General features: G+C 33.1%; 1 protein-coding gene across 5 annotated transcripts; it reads left to right on the top strand.

Moving 5' to 3' along the window:
• Positions 1 to 1,036: 1,036 nt before the first annotated feature.
• On the top strand, positions 1,037 to 16,966 carry LOC118027784 (putative acyl-activating enzyme 19). 5 transcript variants are annotated; one of them, XM_035031268.2, is made up of 17 exons: positions 1,037 to 1,498; positions 1,606 to 2,055; positions 3,125 to 3,321; positions 4,394 to 4,597; positions 4,886 to 5,608; positions 6,845 to 7,536; positions 8,718 to 8,793; positions 8,888 to 8,974; positions 9,689 to 9,732; positions 11,274 to 11,382; positions 12,128 to 12,187; positions 12,435 to 12,519; positions 12,636 to 12,700; positions 13,654 to 13,713; positions 14,818 to 14,862; positions 16,022 to 16,131; positions 16,238 to 16,966. In XM_035031268.2, the coding sequence occupies exons 1-17, from the start codon at positions 1,144 to 1,146 to the stop codon at positions 16,464 to 16,466; spliced, it is 3,591 nt and encodes a 1,196-aa protein (XP_034887159.1). In that variant the 5' UTR covers positions 1,037 to 1,143; the 3' UTR covers positions 16,467 to 16,966. The 5 variants fall into 5 exon arrangements, 4 of the variants coding, with proteins under 4 accessions (XP_034887159.1, XP_073262921.1, XP_034887162.1 ...); XM_073406820.1 differs by lacking the exons at positions 16,022 to 16,131; positions 16,238 to 16,966 and adding an exon at positions 15,100 to 16,011; XM_035031273.2 differs by lacking the exons at positions 1,037 to 1,498; positions 1,606 to 2,055 and adding an exon at positions 2,936 to 2,998.
• The last annotated feature ends 1,540 nt before the right edge of the window (positions 16,967 to 18,506 follow it).

Here is an 18,506-nt window from a genome sequence, read left to right as displayed (position 1 = left end):
ATTATGTTTTTGTGTTACAAATTTATTTTGATAAAGTAATCCATTAAATATAACGAAGTAAATAACTATATTACAATATTAGATATCTTAATCTTTATTTTTAGCTTGGTTTTCTCAATTTCATTTTTGTTTATTGCTGATGATTTCTTTTCATTATTTTAAACAATGGTTATTCGGTTGTTTAATTACATGAATGCATAAATTTTTAATTTACATCTATAAGTTTTTTTTAGTGTAAAAAAACACGTTGAAAAATCTATATATTCAATTTTTTTTTAATTATGTTTAGATATTTATTCTTATGATTTTTTTTTATTTTTTCCTTGAATCTTCTATGAAAATTTCATTATTTTTAAATACACCCTTCAATCCAAGTTTGTAGTGTATTGTTTTTTTTTTTTTTTTTCCTGTCTTTTGTTCTTTTGATTTTTGTCATTTTGTTAATGTTTTTATTCTTTTCAATTTAACTCTCAAAATTTAAAATTTATTGTTGCCTTTGATTTATTTTTATTTCAATTTTAACATTCATTATTTTTAATTGTATATATTTTTTGAATTTTTTTGTTTTGTAATTTTAGCCCCATAATTGTTTCATATATAATGCTTTGCTTTTATAACTCAGGTTATAGTTTTGAAAAGTTAACAATAATTAATTTTTTTCTGTCATATTTTTCTATGTTCATATATTTTTTAATTTTTTTTTTGTAAAATTATCCTATTCTCATTTAATTTTTAATTTTGTTAATAAATATATGTTTTTGGAATGTTATAAAGATATATTTTCATATTGATAAATGTTCATTTTTAATATTAAATTGATTTTATTTTTATTTTTTTTGTTAATATTTTATTTTTTAATAATATTATTAAATTAATAGAGTTTATTAACTCACTTAAATTAATTACTTAAATATTATATATTTTAATATTTTATATATATATATAAAAGAGAAGATATCGTGTGAAACAGTTTACTATTTAACTTCTATAATAAATAGTTGGTGCTAGTTTGAAAAATATTTTATTTGACAGTCTGTGCCGTTCTGGTACTTGAAAAAACTCCGAGTTAGAAGATCCTATCTTCACTCCGCTATAAATAACTTTCAAAACCAAAATTCCATTAGAGGACCTAAAACGAAAACAATGAGACGTTGCAGTGGAAGCTCTAAAAGCCAAGAGAAGCAGCTGCAGCATCATCAGAAGCATAAGCATTGCTGCTTATCACACCTCTTTCTTAAAGCAGCAGCTCAAAACCCCCCAAAAGTCGCTGTCATACATGCTGCACCATCATCATCTTCTTCAGCTGCTGCTTCTAGTGGGCCCCAAACTCAAATCTCTAGAGAATTGATCGCTTCTACTACTCCTCCAATTTATGAAGGCGACCAATGTTTCACTTTCGCTAATGTGTTCAGCTCCGTTGATTCCCTCTCCTCTCGCCTCCGCTCCATTCTTGATGGTGCTGATGATCCTCACCTTATCAAACCCCAATCCCCTCCAGGTAATTATATATATATATTTTGACAGTAAAGAAACTAGAGAATTTAATAGCTAAGCATGGACTTCAAAAAGAATTGACAATTTTTGTTTATTTTAAAATATCTTTAGGTAAAGGCAGCAACAATCCTAGCAAGAATCAAGCTGAGACCGCGAGTGCATATAACCCAAAAATAGTGGGAATATATATGCCACCTTCAGTGGAATACATAATTTCTGTTTTCTCAATTTTGAGGTGTGGAGAAGCGTTCTTGCCTATTGATCCATCGTGGCCGAGAGATAGAGTATTGTCAATTGTTGCTTCAGCCAATGCGGCCCTTATTATTACTTCTCGATCGTCGTTTGGTAAAGGTGGTAATAAGGATATTAATGAAGCAGATTGGCTTGTGGATCGTAGTGGTTGTCGTGTCTTGTGTTTTTCGATGGAAGACAGCGAGTGTAGTGGTGGTCCATCGGAGTTAGCTTGGCCTTGTGAAAATGAGAAAGAGAGATTGTTCTGTTATTTGATGTACACTTCTGGATCGACTGGGAAGCCTAAAGGCGTGTGTGGGACTGAACAAGGTAAGCGGTTAGTTTAGTTTGTTATTTGCCATATAAAAAAGCTGCAGTTTATTGTCTGCATTTGGCTTCACTGGTTGCATTGTGCTATGCATATGGATCAGATGGAAGATTTTACCGTACAAAAGGGGGGGAGGGGGCTCTTTTGATATTATTGTTCATACTCTACTTTTGGATTTTGAAGATATCTATGTTACCGTGGCATGTTTGGTCCAATTAAGTGCATGCCAAACCATGTTAGCAATTCAAGTTTTTCCTCCCCATGAATTGCTTTCAAGAGATCCAAATGCTTTATCATCTCTCTAGTTCATTTATTCATAATCATAGGAGACAAGCTTATGCTTATGCCTATAGCTGCTTGATCTTTCCACTTTGGCTACCTGCAGCTTGGTAGGCCATTAGCATGAGATGAAAACTTTGAAAGTTCTTAAGATTGAAAGCTATTGAGCTTACAGTTTGGTTTTATTTTATTCAATTCATTGGATTTTATGTACTTTATTGATTGATTGATTAATTTTATTTATTTTTTGTGATGCTTTCATTCATTAATGTACTCTCTATATCCTGACTTGATATTTTTCTTCTAGGGAGGCATTAACCTGCATAATTGTGGGGAACATTTTCTTTAATTTTATAGTTGGGACTTTCTTGGTTTAGAAAGCTTCAAGAGGGAAAAGTGCTGGTTAATGATAAACGTTTTCTTTTTTGCTGCTTGAAGATGATTGGACAACTTGCATCTCTCTCTAACAGCTCCTTCCAGTCTTTGCTTGTTTTCTCATGTCTTTGCAAACATTAGAGATTCTATACTTCCCTGTCTCAAAAAATAAGTGAACCACAGCTTCATATCTTTTTCTAGTTCTTTGCTATCCCATCTCTGGGCAGAATAGGGAGCCTCTCTTGCTTAACGTCTCCCAATTGTGAAAAGAATTCCATCCTAGATCACTTGGTAAACTTTACCAGCTATGCTAATGATTATTTGATTTCATTCTGATCTATTGATCACTTCCTTAACCTAGTTTTCATTGTAGTTATATGTGTTTTGATGATGTGATCTCGTTTTATTTCTCTTAAGGCCTCTTAAATCGCTTTTGGTGGATGCAAAAATTGTATCCCCTACATGGAGAGGAAGCTCTATTGTTCAAAACATCAATAAGCTTTATCGATCACCTGCAAGAATTTCTCAGTGCTATGCTTACTACATGTACACTGGTTATACCTCCTTTCCATGAGCTGAAAGAGTATCCATTTTCTCTTGTCAATGTTCTACAGGTACACTACCTTCTTAAGGTTTTAAACATTTCTTTAGTCTTTTCTTTGTTTCTTGAGGTTTCCCAGTTTAAATTACAGTTACTTTTGCGTGGTAATGTTATTAAAAATTTATTTTATTTAAGAGTCGAAATTCATTTTAAATTTAAAGCACATATTTTTTTTTTCCCATTCAGTATTTCTGTCTTATAATTCTCAACACTTGTCTTTCTGCTAGTTCATTAAATATAACTGGAAGTTTTCCTTTTCTTGTTAAATTGAGAATTGCTTTTGCTTCTGGACTACCCTTGTAATTTTCAAAATGTTTCCTCAAAGTGATAGATGTTTTCTTCATCTATGGATTCAACTGGAACAATTAAATTTGCAAATTAATGAAGATTCAATCAGAATTTAGATTTAATTTAAATGCTCAACTTCTTGCATTTAACTATCCCTAGACTATGATATAAAAGAGCATTCTTTCTTCTCTACTAGAAAGAGGCTGTCATTTTATACCTGCAATTATCATCTATATATCTGCTCAAACTTCTTTTTTTTTCTTCTAAAAAATATGAAAGTCTTTATTATTTTATTTTTCTCTAGTTTCAGTAAGTTTAGTCTTATGAGGCTCCACATTTTTGTGCATGTACTGGGCCACCTGAACCAGGTATTCGCTGCAATCTAGTTATTCCCTGATAAAGGTTGTGTTTATGAGGGCACTGTGCCTTTTGTAGGGAATCTGCAGTCATCGCTTGTAGCTATCTATGCAATGCAAGCACTTTAGTATTTTTTTTCTATGTCCATCAGGAAAGTCTAGATTCTGAAGTGTTGGTTTAAGTCACATGCACTCTTACATTTCTACATCCATATGAATAAACACAAGGACTGTTTATTATGAGTAAAACTATTCACTATATGATGAAAATTTCTGTTTTGAAGTTTGTACAGTAGTACATTCTGAATGTTCATTCCATATGTGCCTTCGACTTTCTTTCTTGTTTTTCTTTTTTCTTTCTTTTGTTTTTGGTACTTATTAGTTTTACAGTTACTTATATTCCAATTTAATTTGTGATAAGTATATAAATTATTGCTGTAGGCCTACTCTATAAATAGACTTACAGCTGTCCCTTCACTTATGAGAGCAATCCTTCCTGTTTTGCAAAGGCAACATAGCATGCAGATTCAGACTTCATTGAAATTGCTAGTACTGAGTGGTGAAGTTTTTTCTCTATCCTTATGGGATGCGCTGTCGACTTTGCTACCTAGGACCACAATTTTGAATTTATATGGGACTACCGAGGTAAGCAATCTAGAGTCCACTTTATTTTTTTGTTGTCCAGATCAATAAGTTCACTCATATATATTATCCATGTCTTTTGGTAAATACTTTATACATTCAACAATGGAATTGGAGGTCATTTTCACTTATAAGATGCATTGTGTTTTTATAGGATACTGGCACTGGTTATATTAATGGTTTTGTAATGGTTTATCACTCATGGTTTTGTATGTTTGCAAGTATTGTTTTGTACTCACCCTGAATAAACATTACAGTTGTTTTATACTGCTAATGAACTCTGGAATTTAGGTATCTGGTGACTGTACATATTTTGATTGCAAGAGGTTGCCCACGATTTTGGAGACAGAGGCACTAACAAGCATTCCAATTGGTTTGCCTATTTCTAACTGTGATGTGGCACTAATTTGTGAATCCGATACATCTAATAAGGGAGAGATATATGTCGGTGGTCTCTGTGTTTCTAATGGTTACTATTCTGAGTCCACTGTTACATCCTTTATCTCTGCAAAACCACACATGGACAACATCTGTAATAGCTCTGTAGATAACTGGGGATGCCAAGGTTATTATAGAACTGGTGATTTTGCACAAAGGCTTCAGAATGGTGACTTGGTATTCTTAGGAAGAACAGATCGGACTGTAAAAATCAATGGTCAGCGCATTGTTCTAGAGGAGATTGAAAATACACTCAGGGGACATCCTGATGTTGCTGATGCTGCTGTAATTTCTCGTGAAGGTCCAGGGGAGCTTTTGTTTCTTGATGCGATATTGCTGTTCAAAGAGAGAGAAAAATCTGAGGATTTTTTTGTCAGGTCTTCGATAAGAAAGTGGATGGTTGACAAAGTTCCATTAGCAATGGTTCCTAATCGCTTTGTATTCACAGAATCATTGCCCATGTCTTCCACTGGAAAAGTTGATTATGCTTTATTGGCACGTTCAAAGTTTCTCAACTTGCATGTCCAAGATGAGATTGGCAATGCGACAAGTGATCTCCTGCAAATTATCAAAAAGGTTTGTGCTGAACCTGCACACAGATTTTTAACCTTTCAACATCTCAATATTTCCTAGATAATGGTACTTTGGCCGCTCAAGCATTTTCCAAATTTAGCACGCTGTTTATCTGGTAGTTTGGATTACAGAATCCTTAATGAACTCCAATGCAAAGTTTTTTGAAGCAGAGGGTATAAAACTTAGAAAACAATACTCCCTCTATCTCAAAGAGAGTGTCCTACTTTCATTTCCATCTGTTCCACAACAGATAGCCAGTTTGAAAGGGTTCATTGAACTTTACTTTTCTGACATCACGCTTATATGAAACTGGATTCATTATCCAGTGTAGTTTTGAAAAGTTCTGATGAAATAGATGATTTGGCGCAACATTTACTATCTTAGTAGGAAAAGGCACTATTTTCAACACTTCATCATGCTAATTGGCTGAAGGCATTTTCAGATGACCATCTAATAATGAATTCATGTAACATATGTAAGCTCTGCCTTTGTACATTTCATTAAAAAAATTCGTAATATGTTACTATTTAATGTTGATTGGAATCATGACATACCATGCATTCAGTTTCTCATTTCTCCTGCATCCTCATTTGTTTTTAGGGAAAATGCCTATTACACCTATTTGGGACTAGATAGAATTTTCAGCCATAATCTGTATATATATTATGCCAGATGAGAGCCACTTTTCCTTGTTAACCAAATATCTGGGTACCTCTCATTAATTTTAGGAGCCATCAGAATTTAATTCAGTTTAGTTTTTCTTTAAATCTACATAATATTAATAATTCTCCAATAAAATAAGGCAGGCCTAAATTGGGTTGATGCACAAATTTTAATCCCATGGACCTCTTTGTTTTTGTTCCTCAGAAGCATTACTGCCTGCATAATAGAAAGATAAGGGATTGTCTGGCTTAGGAATTTGATAAGATGCTAAGTCCCCAGCCTTGAACTCCCTTACGCTAGTAAAGGCTGACTATCCTCTTTTAGAATCAAAATCATGATTTTTGGATGCATTGGCAGCATTTGAACCATTCAGATGCCATTAAGCTTAATATTCTTTGACATTTGAAACATTTTGGATAGTAATAATATTAAATAATGTTTTAATGTTTTGGGATGTGCTAATTATTGTAGTGGACTAGTAAACAAATCATCTCTAATTTTTACTTTCGATTATCTTCAGACCTTGTTAATCATGCCCAATGATAATAATGAAACTTGATGAATATGTTCCTACAGGCATTTTGTGATGGTTTGATGGTTGAAGAAGTTTCTTGTGATGATGATTTCTTTGCAATGGGTGGTAATTCCATTTCTGCAGCACATGTTTCTTATAATCTAGGGATCAATATGAGATTGCTTTATAACTTCCCTACTCCCTCTAAGCTTCATGCTGCTCTTCTAGAGAAAAAGGAATCTTATTGCATGGAAGTGAGAGTCGATGCTAATTCACAATTGAAGCCAAAAAAAGATAGCTTGGTTTCAGACATGGCTTATTCTCCTAATCCCACAACTCCTATTGTTCCTGGTCTCAAATCAATGAAGCAGCCATCAAAAAACCCTCATCAAATTAATGATGATCATACTGTTGCATCTAAACGCTTCAAGGAAGATTTGGATAGTAATATTTCTTCTGCATGTGTTAATCCTAGTGATGGACAACCATTGTCTAGTTCAATATCAATGCTATGTTCATTCAGCCGGTGCAACACGGTTATCTATGATGAAAATTGCAGGTCACGAAAATCACATCAAATCAATCGGTTAGCAAAAGTTCCGAGAAATGGAAAAGGTTCTAGTTTGCATGAATTATGGAAGGTTTATATGGAGTCTTGTGTAGATGCATCACCACTGGTTGTGGTTAAACAGCAGGATGTCTATCTCTTCATTGGATCTCATTCGCACAAATTTGTTTGTGTTAATGCCCTAAGGTAAAGACCATTTTCTGGCTCCGAAATGATATGATAATCATATGTATTAGTGATAATTCTCATTACTATTGCTGAAACCATTATGTTTCCATATTTTGAATATTATGATGTATTTTAAATTGATCATGGATTTAAAAAAGCAGTGAAAAAAACTCCTTGGGATTTTGTGTGGCTTTAAAGTCTATTAAAGGTAAGTTTTTGTGGACGGTTATGGTAATGTGATTGGTTTGATTGAATTAACACATGAAAACATGTGTTTGGGCTGTTGCTGATGCCTGATGCAGGTCTAGATCAGTATGCTTAAACACTAATCCAAGATACCAGTCTCTGAATTCTCTCTGGAGACCCTACTTCAATGGGACAACAATGTGATGACCATTTTTTTTTTCCCTTCTAATAAGTCTTACATCATTACATGGAGTCTATAAATAGGCATGGAAGTGAAAAAAGAAAAGACTACTTTTGATTACAATAATCTAGAGGTTGTTTTTCCTGTTGTAGTTTTTAGATACATTCTGAAGTCCAAAAAAACCCATGCATATAAATAAATGCTCGAGCTTGTGGTCTCATTATTACTTTTTATTAGATCAATTATATTTACATATTAAGAAGGCAAGACTTGTACTTCTTTCAGATTGGGTAGGTTCCACCTGTCCAAGTTCAATGAAATTAGGGGAAACTAACAATTGAGTGCCATGAACTTAGAGCATTCTTGGTATGGAAGCTGACCCACTGCTTTGCAACCTCTCTGATCTTTTAATGTTTTCCCAAGTTAACTATTAGCAATGCTTAATGCTTAGCATGTTTGGTGTTGCTGCTTTCTGACTTGCATATAATCATCATCTTCTCTCTCTCCTTCTTTGTGCATGAGTGTGTTCATGTTATGAGAGGGAAATCCTGGAAATATCACTTTTTTACATGCACGATGCAAGAGTTTAGTGGTAGCATGAACTGTCCTTTTTCTGATTCAAGTGTGAAGTTTTTATTTTCTGACTCAAGTGAGGTGTCCTCTTTTCCTTTTTCTTATTTTTTACATCCCCCCCCCCTTCTTTGTGTGTGAGTTTGTTCATGTTATCCTGGAAAACATCATTTTTTACATGCACTATGCAAGAATTCAGTGGTCACATATGAACTGTCCTTTTTCTGACTCAAGTGTTATACCATTACATAATTTGGTGTAGTGGTTCTATCCAGTGGGAAGTCAAGCTAGAGGGACGAATTGAAAGTTCTGCAGCAATTGTAGGCGACTTTTCTCAGGTTGTCCTTACTGTGTATAATTTAAGATGTTGTTTCGTTATCTTCTCCATTGCATGGGCTCTTTTAATCTTTTCAATTTGTCATGTCTTGTCAGGTTGTAGTTGGCTGCTACAGTGGGAAAATATATTTTCTTAATTTTTTTGATGGCAGCATTTGCTGGACTTTCCAAACATGTGGTGAGGTATGATGATATAATGACCATGCTACTTGCTCCCTCCTTCCACTTTGTTAATGGGCATCATTCTTGTTTCGTTTTATTTTTTCATGTAGTCTAGTTATATTTCCTTTTTGTGCTCTCTTCTACTTTAAGAGCTTTTTGAGATGGTTGGCATTAAACAATGCTAAAATTTTAGATGATACCACATGGGTGAACCTTTTGATGGTCTGGAAAATGCTCATCATGGAGTCTCTATAACTATGGTGTTATAACATGGCCTTCCAGCAATGTTAAAAGAAACATTGATGGTTACTAGGACTTAGAAAAAAGTCTCTTAGTAAAACTATCGTGTTGAAAAGTACTGAATGATCGATTATATGTATCCATTTGATAAAAACTTCAATATTAGATTGGGCCAACACACTGCAGAATGTTTTACAATTTCACAATTTTCAATTGCTTTTAAACACATCATCTAAACTTTGGAAGTTCTATTCTAAATTATTTCTGCTGTTTCTTCTTCAACTTAATGATACTCCATAAACAGCTGTTGTTTTAACTACTAAAAAATAAATACTAATATTCCTAAATAATTTAAAAATTTAAAATAATCATAGAACAGAATTTCATAAATTTTCAAACATTTTTTCTACTGTTGTCTTTCTTAATTATTGATCACATAGCATTTTAAAGTTTCTTTGTTTTGCTCTTGATTTTAATTTCTTTCAACATTTGAAGGTGAAGTGCCAGCCAGTTGTTGACATACACAGACAGTTAATCTGGTAAATGGTTTGGGTTCTCATCATCTTTCTGTCAGCAGATTTCATTATTCTTTTTGTTGATTTTATTGTTGGGAGATTGTGTTTTGCATCTCTGGCAATGAATCAACAATTTAAAGTGCTTTTCCTGTGTATTCTTGACAAACCAGCTAGTTCTACATGAGGAGTACCATGTTTCTTCTCAGACATTTTAGTCATATAGGTCGTATCACTGCCGATCATGTCACTATCTCATAGTGTAAGTTAGGCTTGAAATACTGAGCATCCCAGAATATCAAACATCTCCATGCAGCCTCCTGCCTTTTGAGCATGTGAGATTGGTGGGCATGGATATTCTCAAGTCTGATCACATTTTAGCATGGTAATTGTTGACTAGTTCAAAAGAAATATTAGGTCAAGGCACATTATGGTGTTTGGTAGTTAAAGCATCTTTTGTATGCACTGATTAACCACTTTTGATAATATGATTAATGTACCATTGTCATTGCTGTTGGTTAAATCACAGCAGATTTGGAAGTCTGCTTTCTATGGAGAATGAAGGACCTTCTGAAATAAATGACTTTCAACTTTGGGGAATGGATTGAATAATATGAAGATAGAATAATCTTATCATCTAAAAATTGGTTTGCTACGATTGTGTTACCTTGAGCAATTATTTGTACTGAACTGCACCTAAAAAAAAATAATTATAATAGAATGGAGTGTCTCATTATTTGAAGTAATATTCAATTTGATATTTGGTTGGTAGAGTTTGTGGTTGTGGAGATTGTGGCATTGGCAAGAGTCTGCTTTAAGAACGTGGATTCTTCTCTTTAAGGTTTGTTTTCAGAATGATGTTTGGTCCAGGGAGAGGCCTTTGAAATGCTCCTTACGTAATAAATTGAGGGTAAGAATGCTTTCACAAGATCTGTCACTGGAGTTCAGGATTAGTGGTAGGGACAAATTAAAGTGCAAGGAGAGTATCCTAGGACAGTGAGATTGTCTCATGTTGTGAGCCTCATGAATGAAGTATGAAGAACATGACATTTGTGAAAATCTTTTTCTCTAAAGTTGGTGTTTGCTGATATCATTATTCCCCCTCCCCCTCCCCCCCCCTCCTATAAAAGAGTAATGAATGCTTCTCTCTTTTGAAATTCAATTGTTTTCCTCACAGGTCACTAATTTGGTATGGGACTAGCTCATAAGAATTTAGTGCACCTCACATCCTAACTATAATGCTTAGATTTGTTGACTGACTGACTGGAGGATCTGCTCTCATGCTTTGTTTCCCATCCTGAATTTCCGGTCTTCGATTGAAAAACCTTATTAAAATGTTCTGAATGATTGAAAATCTTTCATTGAAGTTCCTGAACTCCTTATATAACTCATGGAAATATGGCCAACAGAATCAATGCAAAGCATGGCACTGCTTCATATGCTGCAAATAAGTTGGATTTGATTTTGTAGTTATTTTTTTTTTCTTGTTAAAAGATATTTGACGGGTAGTAATTTGAAAGACACCATTCTTCAACAAAGAATTGATCTGTGTAACAAAACATTTGCAGGTGTGGCTCTCATGACCATAATTTATATGCGCTTGACTACAGAAATCATTGCTGTATTTATAAGCTCTCATGTGATGGGAGTATATATGGGTCTCCTGCAATTGACGAGGTGAATATTAGTATTAAATTTATTTGTCACGTGTTTCTTATTTGTTTCTGCATGTAGACACTATGTGAAACATAATATAGTATGCACTTGTGTTCATTCTGATTATGGTTGGCTTTATTCAGGTTCTCTTATTGCACATTATGCTTACTATATTCTTATATTCATTTTACTCTGTTTCGCTTTTCTTTTTTTCTTTTTTGTTGGTAGGTATTGTCTTCATCTTTGGTTCTCTTCTTACAACTTTTATGTTCACCAGTTTCTTTATAGTCACATTTTTTACTGAACAGGTATTTGGAACTATAGATCTCATGTCAAAATAAATCTGTATGTATTGACTATGGTTTTTTTTTTCTTTATAAGTTTTTAAGAGTAGTTTTCTTCCATATGCTAGAACTTGAAGAACTCCCAGAGGGCCATCATATTCATCACTATCTTGTGTCACAAGCCATTCTTTATTGCACCAACATAAGATAAAAATAGCAATTTGATTCAAAATACTTCATGCAACAACAGGACTAACTTTTTTCATTACACACCATCTATAAAGTTGGGATCTTGTTCCCTTCCTTTTTTTTTGGTAAGTATTGAATCTAAAGACATGTCCTGATCACAAGCAGAGCTTATGCCTCGTTACACTCCGATGATCATTTATTTCCCATTGTCAAAATATGATATACTTGTATCGGAAATTACTGAAATCATTTTACTCTATCACCTGATTTAATGTCGAATTGCTTTCATGTAGGTGCACAACTCTCTTTATGTGGCATCTACTAGTGGCCATGTGACAGCTATATCAATAAAGGTGTGCAAATTCAATTCTCTCCTTTTAGATTAGTTTTTACTTCCTGAGAAGCCAATCTGTTTTAACTGAACTTCACCTTCTTCAAAAGAGAACTTAGAGATATGTCTATAAGTGGATGTTCAACATATCATAAGTCTTCCTTTTTATTTCTTTAACATGCATGAGGCACTTTTCTGGTTATAAACTAAATTTTATTTGCTTGCTTTCAGTAGGTTAATGGTTACTTGGCTTTGTTTTGTAAATGTAGGCTTTGCCATTTAATACTTTATGGGAGCATGAGCTAAAGGTCCCAGTTTTTGGGTCACTTTCACTTTGTCCTTCAAGTGGAAATGGTGTGTGCATGGTTCATTTGTATATTTCTCTTTGAAGTAATTTTTTTTTGTTTTTTTATTATTAATCACTTCATAAATCATCCTTCTGGTCTGTTTTCCCTTTTCTGTGGGTGCAGTTATTTGTTGTTTAGTGGACGGGAACATTGTTGTATTGGATTTCTGTGGCTCCATCATTTGGAGGGTAGGCATTTTCTCAATTGTGCAGTATTCGATTTTTTTTTTTTTATATAATATTAGTTTGATTCAGCAGCATCACTGTATGCGTGTTCTGATTTATTCATTTTCTTTCCAACACTCGTACATCCTGATTTGCCCCAAATTCTGACCAGCATACTTTTACCTGAAGCATCCAGGGAGCTGCAGTAGTGACCCCAAACAGCCTCTATATCATCATTTAACTCATGATAGATTTATATGTTAACAAATATTCTTTTCTCAAACCGAAGTAAGAAATGTGTGTGTATTTTCCTTTGCCATGGTGGGGTCCTCTTTTTTTCCGTGGAGATAGATAGTTGCCACATTGCTTGTTTTTCCACAGCTCAAATATGGCAAAAAAAACATATCTAATTGCACAGTAAGTGTTGTATTGAAGGATCTGGCCAAATTATTCAGTGACTCATTGAGACTAGCGTAGCTCTTTGGATTTCCACATCTTCATACTTTTTTATTATAGAGTTTTCATTTTAGGCCTTTTATTTTCCTATTTGCATATATGGAAATTCTGTAGTATAGATACCCAAATTATACATGTAATTCATATGTTGTTTAGTTGAATACTTTGAGAGTTTAATATGGCATCATACATAGCAGAACTAGACAATTGTAATTATAACACAAAATTGGGTGCCATCAAATTTTTTAAGTTGCCAAAATATCATCTTGAATTTTCAGGCAGCTACTTCGCAATTGAGGTAAATTTGTAACCTAATAAGTGCTGCAGTCTTGTTTTATATTCCCTGACTAAACAAGTTGTAGCTTTTTTTCTTTCTTTCTTTCTTTGTTATTTAGTATATTAAAATATGTGACATGGATATTTCTCCTCCCTGTCATGGTCTTACCTGAACTCCAATGGTGATGATTGTGCTTCTGGTACGACTACTGATCCATGTTTCTGAAAATGATTTTTTGCTTCAGTGTGGAACTGGTGGTCCTGTTTTTGCTGGAGCCTGTATATCTTGCGTGCTTCCTTCTCAGGTATAGGCAGTATATTGATCTTCATTCCTGTACTCAGAAAAGTTAATCCTCTTTCTGTTTCTGTATCAAGTTCAACTGTTCTCCTTTGCATTTGTTTTGTCATCTTATCATGTAAGGAATAAGCAAACAAAGCTACTTCTACCATTAGCTTTCCTGCTTGTGTATCTGATGCACAAATCAGAGGCTTGAGGATTTAAATGTTCAGGAATTTGGAATTTGCAGTTTAGTTATTTGAAACTTGGAGCTAGGAGGAGAGTAGTTTAGAAGAGGATCATGCAAAGAATAAGAAATCAGAAGCCATAAAGTTATCAACAAAACATTCAATAGTAAAACATTTTATGCCTCTTTTTGTTACCTCTGCATGGACTTGCAACAAAGGAATGATAACGTTCTTTCAGATAAATATTTAATCACATCACTTCACTAAAGTCCAAAATAAAGAAGCCATTAAAGACAACGACAAACTAGCTTCCTGCTAACATAGCCAGATATATAGCCAGATCAGCACCTAACCTGATGCCTGCAGCACCATCACCTACTTTTTTATTTCTTTTTTGACTCTTTAAATAAACAAAATAAAGAAAAAATGGCAGGAAAAGTAACTGCACTCTTTTGTTAAATATCTGGTTTTCTGATGTTTTGTTTTGTCATGTAGATCCTGCTTGTTTTATTTTCTTGTGATTTTTTTTTTGGCACAAGTTTCTTTCAATAATCGATGCAATGATCTTGAATGTTTTCATAGTGGATATTTAGAAAACTTGTAAAACAATTAGATGGTACAGGAGGATACATGGTACAGGAGGATACCCCAACAGCATTCTAGTTATCTTTCCGTCTCTGATCTTTTAAGCTTGTCTAACATATTATTCATATGCCCATGCACATTTCAGGGTAAACATTCAATTAGAACTGCTTGATGTTAATGGTTCCAGAGACCTTAAACTTCTCCCTTGTGTAATAATATCAATTTCGATGAGAATAGTTTTTTCAGGCTATTATCTGTATGGCATATATTAACCCAGGACTTTCCTTGACTTGTGAATTCTCATATACTCATTGGCTATAAAATACATGTTGCTGATTTCAAAGTTCATTCTTCTACAGGTTCTGATATGCTCTAGAAATGGATGTGTATATTCATTTGAAATGGTAAGATCCTGTATTAACATTGTATTTATTGTGAATATTTGCAGAAAAGTTTATGGTTTTGTTGCTGGTTATTTCCAACATTGCTTCTGGGATCAACTCTTGTGTTGCTATTTTAAGACCTCCATCTTTTGAGATCTGACTGCAATCTATAAAGCCTTAGCCTTTTGCTAAAATTACAACCACATTTACCGAGCACTTAAATTTATATTTTCATTTCAACACACCTCACATGTGCAGATCCATGGTGTGCCTTTCGGAGAGGAATGTTGGAAATTAAAAACCAGTACACTTAGAGATGATTGTTGTAGGATATGATAGTTTTCAGTGGAGTGGGTTGCTCTTTTATGGATTTCCATTCACGTTCTTATTTGGGAGGATGTTTTATTCTCCATCAAGCTTTTGTAGCCCTTTTGGCTATTAATACAATTTTCTCTTATCTAATAAAAGAAATTGTAGCATACGTCATATGTGCTTTGTCATTGACAACCTATCAACATGTCATTTTGTTACAGAACTTAATTTTCTGTTTTATAATTTCACAAATTTATCATTTTGATCTCAAAATATTAAATTTAGGCTAAAGTAAAATCTTGACAACATGACATGTATCTATTGCACGACCAGCCTTAATTTACTTCCATCGCAGTGCATTTTCTCTTTCAATGTCTGCAACTTGGAGTTGGGAAGTTTAAGATTTTCAAGTGTGATTGATAAATGCAACTGTAATTACTAGGTTATGTACATGATTTAGTGATGCATCAATCTGAAATTTGTTGTCAATTAGTTCATTACATGAGCATGTGATCTTTAAAAAACTTGGTCTAGTAGTATTAAACCGATCTCACTAGACTTTAGTCTGACTTAATTATATAAAGGGAATTTAGAAATTAGCTCTTGGGCAAGAAGGTGTTATGACAGGAATCAATCCATTGAGGTGAGTTGAAGAGAGGTTGTTTGAAATGGTATGGCCGTGTACAACATGTACATTCAGATATACTAGTGTGAAAGAGTTACTATGTTTAGGCACATGGAGTGAGAAAGGAGAGAGCTAGGCAAAAAGTGACGTGCACTGAAACAGTAACAATGTTTAGTATCATAAATTTATTCACGGCACTTTGCTTTCTTTGCAAACTTTATTTGATTCTTGTGTTCCTTTCAGGAAACGGGAGATTTACTTTGGGAGTATAATGTTGGAGATCCAATTACTGCATCTGCATATGTCGACGAGCACTTGCAGCTGCTATCTGATCCCTGCGTTTTGTCAGACAGGTAAAGAAATTGTACAAATCTGTAAGAAATTTCATATACATATATATATATATATATATATATATATATATTTCAATTAGTTTATTTGTTTGCAACACGTTTCCAGGTTGCTTTGTGTATGTACCAGTTCTGGACGCGTACATCTGCTTCAGATTAACTTGGATGATTCCGGAAAGGAAAGTCAACCTGGTTTAAATATAGTTCAGGAATTTGCAAGTTTGGAGCTCCCCGGAGACATTTTCTCTTCACCTGTGATGATTGGTGGCAGGATTTTTGTTGGATGCCGGGATGATTATGTCCACTGCATTTCTGTTGAAGCTCTAAGTTCGGTGTAAGAAGGTGCTGGTTATTAATTATTCCCTCAATGCAAAGTGTTTGACCAATTTCTGTAATTTCAAAAAGAAAGAGCTCCTCACATCTTGCAATTGGACCTTGCTGCTGAATCACTTCCATTGCTGCCTGGGGAGATGAGATATAACTTCTCAAGAGACATCATAGCACACGAGAAGTTCTATAGTCGTCTCCCAAGAATCATCCAGCAGGACCATCTTGTAGTTCAAAATTCTCTGGAAATCATAGCAGCGAAGCATCTAGCAGGACATAATTGATTAGTCTTCCAAAAACTTCGGAAGTACTTCCAATGGAGTAATGAATTTCTATCTCCTGTTTTTTTTTCCCCCTTTCTTGTAGGTGTAAATAGAAAAATAAACTACTCAATTCAATTGAAGCACATTCAGGGAATTTTTTTCCCTACACGGAAAATTTGTATGTGATTAACAAGGCCTTTACAGAGGAGCTACGAGATTTTGTTAATTAATATAAACATTAACATTAACATTATTAGCATCAACAAATTAACTAAATCCTTGAAATTTTGATTTCTTTTCATTTTGATCATTGAACTTTATTTATTTTCGGTTACAATCTTACAAGTTGTGTTGACGTAGGTTTATGAACAATGTTTTTCCAAGTCAATCCCTCAAGTTTCACTCTCTTCATATTTGATCCCTCTTCTTTGGGAATTTTATGTTTTGGTTTGTAAGTATATATATTTGCATTTTAGTCTTTGAATGTATAGAGAAGAGAGACAGTTGCTTGAAAAAAGAAAAAAAGAAAAAGGAGAGGAGAGTTCTCAGATGATCAAATTTTGACAATTTGCAATTTTGGTTTATTTGGATTCATTTTTAAGAGGATAACTCAATGAAAGTGGTTTTACTAAGGACTTGAAATGATTTTTTAATTTGGTTTGACTAAAATATGTTTTGTGATTACTAATGTAATTTTATTCATCCATATGATGTTTATATATATATATATATATATATATATATATATATATATAAAATAAGATTGAAATTTGGGTTTTAGTGGTTCAAAAACTTGGATCTTGATTTTTCAATTAGTGAAACAAAGTCTGGTCAAAATATATTGTTGGTGAATAACATGTTATTTGTGCTATTTTGAAAATAATATATATAGGAGTGGATGACTTTTTTTTCATATGTTTTTAGTTAAAATAAGATTAAAATTTAGAATTTAGTGGTTCAAAACTTAGATCTTGATTTTTCAGCTAGCGGAACCAAGTCTGGTCAAAACATATTGTTGGTGGATAACATGTTATTTATGCTATTTTGAAAATAACATATATAGGAGTGGATGATTTTTTTTTTCATATGTTTTTAGTTAAAAAAAGATTAAAATTTAGAATTTAGTAGATTAAAAACTTAAATTCTGATTTTTTAACTAGTGGAATTAGGTTTGGTGGTCAAAACATATTACTGGTAAATAACTTGTTATTTGTGTTATTTTAAAAATAAAATATGTAAGAGTAGATGACATGATTTATTTTGAAAAAAAAAAATCATGCTTGCTGTCCTAGCCACCTGAGCTGAAACATGTGGGTCATATAATTTTGGGCCAGACACATGTCAATCTCTCAATTATAGTTGAGTTTGACTTATTTTTTTAAACTATAATTTTTTTTTTCATTTTATAATATTAAAATAATTATCCAAGATATACTTTTCAAATAATATTGGTGCTTTTTATCATAGTATTAATGACTATTTTCTTCATGTGCTTATTTTTTTTTTAAAATTTCCTTAATGAACATTTAATGCAAATATAATATTTATTAATTATTATTTTATTGAAAATCTTTTATAAATATTTTCTCATATTTATATTTTTTGATGTTTTGTATAGAAGTTATTGATATTTTTTATTTAAACTTTCTTTTAAAATTATGATAAGTCTTAATTGAAAAAAAAAAAAAAACCCTTCTTAAACAAAGGCATACTTTCATAAATAAATAAAAAGAGAAAAAAACACATGAATAAAAAAGGAGAGTTTTGATTAGAGAGATATATTTTTTA

This window comes from Populus alba, chromosome 19, assembly GCF_005239225.2.
Source record: "Populus alba chromosome 19, ASM523922v2, whole genome shotgun sequence".
NCBI lineage: Eukaryota > Viridiplantae > Streptophyta > Magnoliopsida > Malpighiales > Salicaceae > Populus > Populus alba.
Note: the sequence above shows the minus strand (reverse complement) of the source record. Positions and strands in the feature narration are given on the sequence as shown.

Coding starts and splice junctions, on each gene's coding strand:
- LOC118027784 (XM_035031268.2), top strand. CDS start 1,144: ATGAGACGTTGCAGTGGAAGCTCTAAAAGCCAAGAGAAGCAGCTGCAG. Junction 1,499..1,605: donor CAAACCCCAATCCCCTCCAG/GTAATTATATAT, acceptor AAATATCTTTAG/GTAAAGGCAGCAACAATCCT. Junction 7,537..8,717: donor GTTTGTGTTAATGCCCTAAG/GTAAAGACCATT, acceptor AATTTGGTGTAG/TGGTTCTATCCAGTGGGAAG.